Here is an 8,883-nt window from a genome sequence, read left to right as displayed (position 1 = left end):
GGATGCTTCCCAGTGTACTGTGTGTTGTGTATCTTCCCTTCTAAGTATAATTTGGAATCAAGCTTAGATTATGTGACAAGTCGAAACGGACAATTCTTCTTGCAGGAGGAGGAGGAGGATGGCCTTAGGAGAGCGAGCAAGTGGGTAGGCGTCCATGCTCCCTCCCTCCTCCCTACCCTGCCTGGCCTGGGCTGAGGGCGAAGCAATGTGGGAGGGCGGCGGAGGACGGCGGGAAAAGTGGCATGGTGGTGGGAGGGGCTGGGCGAGGCTTGGTGGCCGGGCATGGCGGGAGGCAGGCTCAGAGCAGAGGGAGCCGCCGTCGACACCGCTTGTTCTCAACACCACCTCACCTCACCTCACGAGCTCACACAGGTCAGCACACACAACCCTCGTTTTTCAGTCTGACCTAATTTGATGTGGCTATTAACATATTTCATTCCAGTTCTGGTGCCTGCTTCGTAACTTGGATACATTCGTCCAGACGCTATGTCGTGTCTCCCTCAAACTCGCCTGACAAGCATTCTTAAGTAACACTCCCTCGCCTCACCGCACCGGCTCACACAGGCTTCACACACATCGTTAGCTTTTCAGTCAGACGCATTTTTGATGTGGTTGTTAACATACTGCTGGTGACCGTCTAGCGGAACGTGGATGTACGCTCTATATCATCAGAAATCTGGACGTCGTGGCTTTCCCCCCAGCTCGCCAAAGAAGCATACTTAAACAACATACACCTTTGGCTCGCCACACCACCACAGTTCAGAAACACATCACTATCAATTTTCTGTCTGACCTAATTAGTGTGACTGTATTCATTTCTAGTGACCGTTTACTGTAACTTTGGTAAATCGGGTAAACTCATCAATCCGGTCTATGTCGCGTGTCAACCAAACCCGACAAGTATACTTAACACACTCTCACCTCACCACACATTACAAACGACGGTAGTGTTTTCAGTCTGACAAGTTGTTACGGCTGTTGGTACATGAAACTAGTTATGGTGACCATTTAACGTTAATTTTTAAACCCTCTCAAAACTCCCATCTCCCCCAAACTCTGACAAGTATACCCTCATCTCAACACAGATATTTTTCAGTCTGTGATATTTTAGTTGTCGATATATTTCACCTGTTCTGATCGTCATGTAACGCAACTCAGGTAAACTCCATGTAAACTTTCAGTACTCTCTTTGTCTGGTCTCCCCCACACACCCAACCTGACAAGCATACATAAGTAGCCTCGGCGGATTTTCTCACATCCTCCCCACTTATGCTTTTATATTACTGATTATCCATTTACTTTCATGGGACTTCCTAGTTGTATGATCGGTTTCATAGCAAACGTTATTTTTGACAGATTTGCTTATCTCATTTTGAATATCGATGTCATTTTTTTATTAACCACAATTTTACTCTTGTTACACGATTTTATTTTGTATTCTTGCTGTCTACTGTAACCTTATTTTCGTATTCCATTCCCTCTTCACATAAGCTTACGAAATGTTGATCTTTTTTTTTTTTTTTTTTCCCCCCGTTGGATTCATTTTGCCGAAGGGTGACATCTCGCATCCAGTTTGTGTTTTTTACCGGCCCTTGGTAGAACTCGGCCCCTGGGGAGGCAGCCCAAACCATCTGGAGTATACATGGCGCCCTGGAAGCCTTATTTATGTATAATTTGTGAGTGTGCATCCGCGGAGTGTCCATGTGAACTGAAAACTGAACGAACGCAGCAAAAAATAGAACGAAAGCTGTAATCAATAAACCCGTTTGGTGAAGGTCTTGGATATTCCATTCTCATGGTGAACAGAGGTGGGTAAGGGTGCCGTAACTGTTTTTGTTTCTCGTTTTTTCCCCCCCCCCCCTGTTCTTCCATACCATCCCTGGACCGTAACAGCCAGCCCGAGAAACCCTTCCATATTAGGCCGCGTAACCGGATGAGATAACAAGAGCCGTACCGTATGTCGCTATATTTCAGGTTTCATTTCATATATATGTTCGTTGGATGTGTTTCTATAGCGATTTAAGTCATGTGATGGTTATATATTTATTCATTTACTTATTTATTCATTAATTTTGTGTACCAGTGGCGGGAGGTCGGGTTGATGGATTTGCGAGGGAGTGGCTCTGATGAAAATGGCATACATATGTTGACATTTTTAAAGTTTTCAAGTACTAGGCGTCTTTACTAATGATTTACGTTTCGTGATGGATACCTTGCGTGTCGACGGGAGGGCGGGAAGAGGAAGGAGAGGGGGGGGGGGCGGGCAGTGAGCAAGTGGGTGTGATGAAAACGACAGCCTACGTATGTTGACCTGTTTCAAGATTTTCTCGTATCTAGACTCGTTGAAGGTGTGTTCTCAATTAATTTACATACTGTGATGGATAAATTTTTGTGTACTGGTGACGGGAGGGCTGGTTGAAAGGGGGAGTGAGTGGCTGTGATAAAAATAAAAATTGGATGTTGAGGTTTTTACGTTTGTTCTCGTATCTAGGCTCGTTGGAGGCGGTTTCTCAAATGATTTACGCCCTGTGATGGATGGTTTTTTGTGTATTGGTGACGGGAGGCCGGGATGAGGGGGGAAGTGTGGGCAGGAAAGGGGGAGTGAGTGGCGGTGACAAGTGGGCGGAGTGGTTTTTGTGATCCAGCCGTCCATAAGGTCTGTCTCCCGCCTAACATGGGGGAAGGTACCGTATTACAGAATGATTTTGTGATCGTTTTGGCCCCCCTCCTTCCCCCCCAGTGCTTCGTGTTGCTCTTGTTGATGTAGGAAGCCCGGCCCCCCCGAGGAGTGTATCATTTGTGCATCTTGCTGCACCCTGGCCATAAATCTGACTTGGAAATGAGTTAAAATTCGCCTTGGAGAAACGAGGTTATCGTACACCAAGCCGCTTAGGAGTTGACAGTTACATACAAACGCACTTAAATCAACGTACACTTATCTATCTGTGGTTCCTCATTCTTTATCTTTGATTTATGTACTCATTGTCGCTGCTGGGCATTTTTTAAATCGTAGAAAATGAGGTTATGATACAAGTTACTTAGAAATTGGGAGTTACCGACACACGTAAAATTAACTTACACAATTATATCTCCACTTTCAGCCGTTTTTAGGCATTCATTTTCGCCGCTAACCACATTATTGATTTATTTTCATTTATTAGGTGTGTCTGTTTATTAGTTACTTCCTTATTAACCACATTTATTTGCTGCATTTTCACTGTCGTTTTTGTTTATTCATCTTCGCGGTGGTATGATCCCGGCGCCATGTGAAAGTGAGTGAGGTGAACGAGTGAAGGTGACAGGAGTCCTACTTTCGCTTTCCACTCATGCATTGTGGGGCTAAAGGTTGTACGGTGATGGTGGTAGTGGTGGTGATTGTGGTAGTAATTTTGTGGTGGCAGTGATATGGTACTGTTTTGTGACTGGTGGTAGTGGTGATTGTGGTAGTGGTGATTGTGGTAGTAATTTTGGTTGTGTGGTAGTATTTTTGTGTCAGATGGTACTGATGATTGTGGTGGTAATTTTGGTTGTGTGGTAGTATTTTTCTATCAGGTGGTAGTGGTGATTGGGGTAGTAAATTTGTGGCTGTAGTGATTGTTGTATTTTGGTGGCTGTGGTGGTAATTGTGGTAGTAACCCTGTTGTCGTGGTGATGATGGTTGTTGTGGTGTTGCATAAGGTGGCTGTGGTGGTATTCATTATCATCATAGCTGTGGTGATATGAGAAGTGATGATTGTGGTAGCCATGGTTTTAGTAGTTAAGATTGTGGTAGCTGTGATGGTAATGGTTGTAGTAGTTGTGATGCTGGTGAAACGAGTGGAAAAAGTTATGTGGTGATGGTGGTAGTTGTGATAGTCAGAGGGTGATACGCGTGATAGTTTTGGTTATTGTTTGTGGTAGTTGCGGTGATTTAGCTGATAGATGATTGTGGTATAGTAGTAATTGTTATGGAGATAGTAGTAGTGGTAGTTATTGTGGTATCTGCGAATGTGGTTGCCTTGGTAGTGAGGTTTGAGTATTATGGACGCTTTAGTGGTTGTTTAGATTGTGGTGGCGTGGACAGGGGCAGTAGTGGTAGTTGTGGTAGCTTTGATGTCGGTGAGGGAGTATTGTGCTGGATGTAACAGTGAATAAAAGGGTATATGTTTAGCTTATTCAGGTATGGTAAGACTGGACACACAAATTGAGAGAGAGAGAGAGAGAGTTTGGAAAAGTGTGTGTGAGCAGGTGAGAGTGAGTAAGAGAGAGAGAGAATGGTGTTAGTGTTTGTATTTGCCGAAGACTGGTACACACACACACACACACACACACACACACACACACACACACACACACACACACACACACACACACACACACACACACACACACACACACACACACACACACACACACACACACACACTTTAAACCTCCCCTCTTATTACCCCTCATCTCCTCTCCTCCCCCTGCCTCTCTAAGTGATAAAAATAGATGGCTCCTGGACAGGTGTGGTGGAGGGGGAGGCAGGAGGGAGAGAACTTCACCTCCCTTCCTCCCTCCCACTTGTCGCCCTCTCCACCCTTTCCTCCATCTCGTTCTTCGCTCCCCTCCCCACCTCCCTCCCTCCTTCCTTTTGCTCCTCTTCCTCTCCTACTTGCCAACTCTTGCATTTCTCCCGTCTGTTTGTCTATCTATCTGTGTATCTGTCTACTATATCCTTTTTGTATGTGTCTTTGTCAGTCTTTATCCGTCTTATCCAACAAACACAGAGCCTCTACGTTGCTCCATCTCCCCCCCTCCCCCCATCCATGCCTCCCTCCCTCCCTTCCTCCATTGCATCACCTCCCTCTCCTCCTCCTCCTCCTCCTCCTTCACCTCCGCCCACAGTTCGCCCACGTCCTGAGGTCAGTGGGCGCTCAAGGCTGGTGGGGGAGAAGGAGGAGGAGGAAGGGGAGATGAAGAAAGATGAGGAGAAGAAGAGAGTGAAAAAGAAAAGAAAGAAAAGACGAAGAGGATATGAAAATAGAAGAAAAGAGAAAAAGACTTCATGGTTATTTAAGACCTAGTTAACGTCATAGTGATAATAATAATAATGATAATAATAATAATAATAATAATAATAATTGAAAGGACAGTTTGGATAGCTACTTTGGACCTCGTTGAAATCCCTTAAAACCCTTGCTGTCCTCCCATTGGTGGTTGCTCCCGTCGTGCTGCTCTGTGATTGGCTGACGGGAGCCTCAAGGGGTTTGAATTGATTGATGGGTTCAGCTTGTTTAATTCAGGTTCATTGTACAGATTATTTTTATTAATTATTATTTCATTTTTATATCATTATTATTATTATTATTGTTTTCAGTTATTGTTTTTATATTTTGGTTTGGTCTTTGTTCCCCCTCCCCCTCCCTCTCTCTCTCTCTCTCTCTCTCTCTCTCTCTCTCTCTCTCTCTCTCTCTCTCTCTCTCTCTCGTGTTGCAACCCCCCTGTTTCCAATACTCTCTTCCTGTGACGTGATTGGCTGGAGAAAATGGAACACCGCTCATGGTTGGATATTGAAACTCTTTGCCCCTATTAAGAATCTTTATCTCAATTTCCGGAATAAACAAGTCCCCCTTCCAGACTACGCTTTCCAGATTTTTATTATTTTTCGTGTTTGTTCATCTGTTTATTTATTCTAGTTTGGTTATGAAATGTTTGGTAACTGTACAGGCCATAGTCAGATTGGCTTCGGTGGTTTACGTTTCTTCCTAAGCGATTTATTATGCATTCCTTCATATCGTTTTGTTACTGACGCAAGCTTTGTCGATATTTAAACGAGATAAAGAATACAGGATGTTCAGGTGTGGTGTGGAAAGTAATCACCCAGGAAGAGGTGTTACGAAATCTTCTCAGTCATGCTGAAGACGGTGATGAAAGTGAAGGTAAAAGATTAATGAAGAATATTATACACAAGTTAAAAAAAAAAGTTTATACGTGATTACCTGTTGCTAATTAAGACCACTCGTGAATGATAAATACTAGTCAAGGGGAAAATGTATATTACTGTATAATTAGTCTGTAACTGTATTTTTATAGCTAAGTTTGGTTAATGTGGGCTTGGCTTTGGGTTGAGTTAGGTCAGGTGGAGTCAAGTTAGTTACATAATTAGGCCTATCACAAATAAATCCACAGGTATCTATTCTATCTATCTATCTATCTATCTATAGCCCGACGCCCTAATCCACAGGTGTGCTCGATAGTGTTACCTGCGCACTTAGGAAACTTGTTTGTATTGAAAAGTGTACTGATCGTCAGTGGCTTAATTAGGTGTTGCTGATTTAATGTTGCTTAACTTTTTCCTGCGGGTGATTGATTATAAAGTGACATTAAAAGTAGAAGGTCATGTGTGTTGGTATTTTTATTTTGATTGGTGGAGAAGTGACTGACCTGATAGCCATTGAGACGTGTGTGTGTGTGTGTGTGTGTGTGTGTGTGTGTGTTGATTCCGATTGGTTGAAAACTGCTTGCTCTTCTCCCATTGGCTGTTGAAGTTTGTGGTGCAAGGTGAACGGCTGTGCAACCCGGAGATAAGCCTCATTGCCTGTTATGTAACCCGTATTAAGTTTCTTTTGATATGGGGTCACGTTCTCTCTCTCTCTCTCTCTCTCTCTCTCTCTCTCTCTCTCTCTCTCTCTCTCAACAAAGAAACATTTGCCAACTCACCCATTACGTCGTCTCCCCTGGGATAAAAAATCATAAACAAATAGTCTTTTCCCAGCGTCATCCCAGCGTCTGCGTCTATCCTGCAAAAGAAACGTCCGATTGCGTGAATGGGGGTGTTTTTTGTCAATTTTCATCATCCTAAGTATTTAATATTGTGTTGTTTTCTGTTCTTCATTGCATTTCCGTTCCCCCGCCCCAGTTCTCTCTCTCTCTCTCTCTCTCTCTCTCTGGTGACATCTGGCAGCCGATATGTTTGCCTTTCCCTCACGTACTTTCGATCAGCTGATTAGTGTAAGCAAACGCCCCTCGAGTGTGTCTGAGTGCGTCGTTGATACTGTGTGTGTGTGTGTGTGTGTGTGTGTGTGTGTTGATTTGACCTTCAGCCTGGAGACGTCGTTTTTATTTTCATTCATTATATCGTGTAGAGTTTATACATTTTTTTTCCCCGACCTGGTGGAGTTTGAGTCTTCACAAATCCCTCCACTTCAGAGCGTCTTGCCAAAGCTGAAGAAAGCCAGAAAGCATAGAGATAAATAATAAAAATATATAAAATGGAAAGCCTTCACTGTGTGCAAGGAGTTGGCTGTCTTATTATTGCCACCGTCAGACTTGTATTGATCTTGGAAGGAAGGGCGGTGGACCGAAGAATGCAACCCTCTCAGTACCGTGACATCTTTCATCACTGTTCTTGCTGCCACAGACGATTTTATTTACCTTGGGAGGGATTTCTAGGCGTGGTGGGGTTAGTGTTTTCCCCTTCATTATTTTTTTTCCCTTTTTCACCCCCGTCACTAAGTAAAAATTTCCCCTGAGCTGAAAAAAGTCGCTTGGCGGTAGAGTAAAAAAAATAAAACGCATGGAAAGGTAATATTGTCGGTATTAGTAAGAAATTGATGATTACATAAGAATTTCACTTGTATATACTGTTTATCTTATCCTCTGCATTTTATATGGCTTATTTCTTTCACCTCGCATCTGCTTCTTCAATATGATGACGTAATTTCCATTTTGATTAGACTACCAACCGGATGATTTTATTCAAAGTAGGAAGGACCTTGAATAATGAAGGTGTTAATGAAGGCTGCACCTGTCCGAAATGTGTAACCTGAGTTGACTGAAACCCTCGAAGTATGACAAGAGGAATGTACAAAGGGCGTCCTCGGGCTGAAGGCGTTAACTTACTTATTCCTACTTACGTCTACTTGCTTATCCATCAGTTGTTTATCCTTACTCAACCCCACTTAGGCTTACTTATCCTGCTTATCCGACAGGTGCTTATTACTTAGCCTTATCCTTCATCTCACAGTAACCCCTTCAGTCCAATGATATACTGTTGAAGAGGTTCGTGTTGTCTTCGAGTTATATTATTGGATGTAAAGAAGACGTTTTGAAATGGGGGGGGGGATATAGCCATATTACTCCTTCACTACGAGGATCTCAATCTGAATAAAAGCGTCTGGCAAAAGCAAAAAAAAAAAAATCCTCGAGCAGCAAGGGTTAATCATTTACCCTTGTTTATAGTTATCCGTCCTCGGTTAAAATCCACATGTCCACTTATCCTCACTTATACCTACTTATCCCACCTTCTCCTTCTCCTCCCACTGTCCCTGTACCGTAACCTAAGCCACAGTTAAGCCGGATCCGGACAGGGTGTTATTTAAGCCTGCCCTCTCAGTATGGGGATGGGCGCGGCCGTGTTCGTGGGTGTGGGCGTGGCCGGGGCGTGGGTTTCGTGTAGCCTTGACACTTTGCCGTATGTGTGCGAACCTTTGTGTGTGTGTGTGTGTGTGTGTGTGTGTGTGTGTGTGTGTGTGTGTGTGTGTATGTGTGTGTGTGTGTGTGTGTGTGTGTGTGTGTGTGTGTGTGTGTGTGTGTGTGTGTGTGAACAAAGGGACTTTCGTGTGTATGCGCGCGCGCTTAAAGTTGCATGCATGTTTACAACTGTTCATGTAAGTCTACGGGTAGGAGCATGTATACTTCAAATATAAGTGCATTTTATAATCCTTTTGAGCATTTAATTAACATAAAGAACAGGTAGGAACAGGTATCCCGTCTGTACGCGACTAGTAAAACGAGCTATCGCGATTAAAAGTTCGTTGACACATCCCAGCCGGCTGTGGCGATGGAGGGTGATACGTGACGAAATTTTATATGAAAGCAGTATGAAGTAGACAGCCAGAGAGTGTGACAGGGAAAAAC

At 43.7% G+C, this 8,883-nt stretch overlaps 1 protein-coding gene across 1 annotated transcript in view; it reads left to right on the top strand.

Annotated features, from left to right (window-relative positions):
• The first annotated feature begins 242 nt into the window (after positions 1-242).
• LOC145400220 (uncharacterized) overlaps positions 243-8,883 on the top strand; it is a 46,479-nt gene continuing 37,838 nt past the window's right edge. The window contains exon 1 of the mRNA XM_080272767.1: positions 243-372. Within this exon, the coding sequence (XP_080128893.1) occupies positions 243-372 (130 nt within the window). The remainder of the gene's footprint in view (positions 373-8,883) is intronic.

Source organism: Coenobita brevimanus, chromosome 1 (genome assembly GCF_032717465.1).
Source record: "Coenobita brevimanus isolate Jiangsu-jjx chromosome 1, ASM3271746v2, whole genome shotgun sequence".
Lineage (NCBI taxonomy): Eukaryota > Metazoa > Arthropoda > Malacostraca > Decapoda > Coenobitidae > Coenobita > Coenobita brevimanus.
Note: the sequence above shows the minus strand (reverse complement) of the source record. Positions and strands in the feature narration are given on the sequence as shown.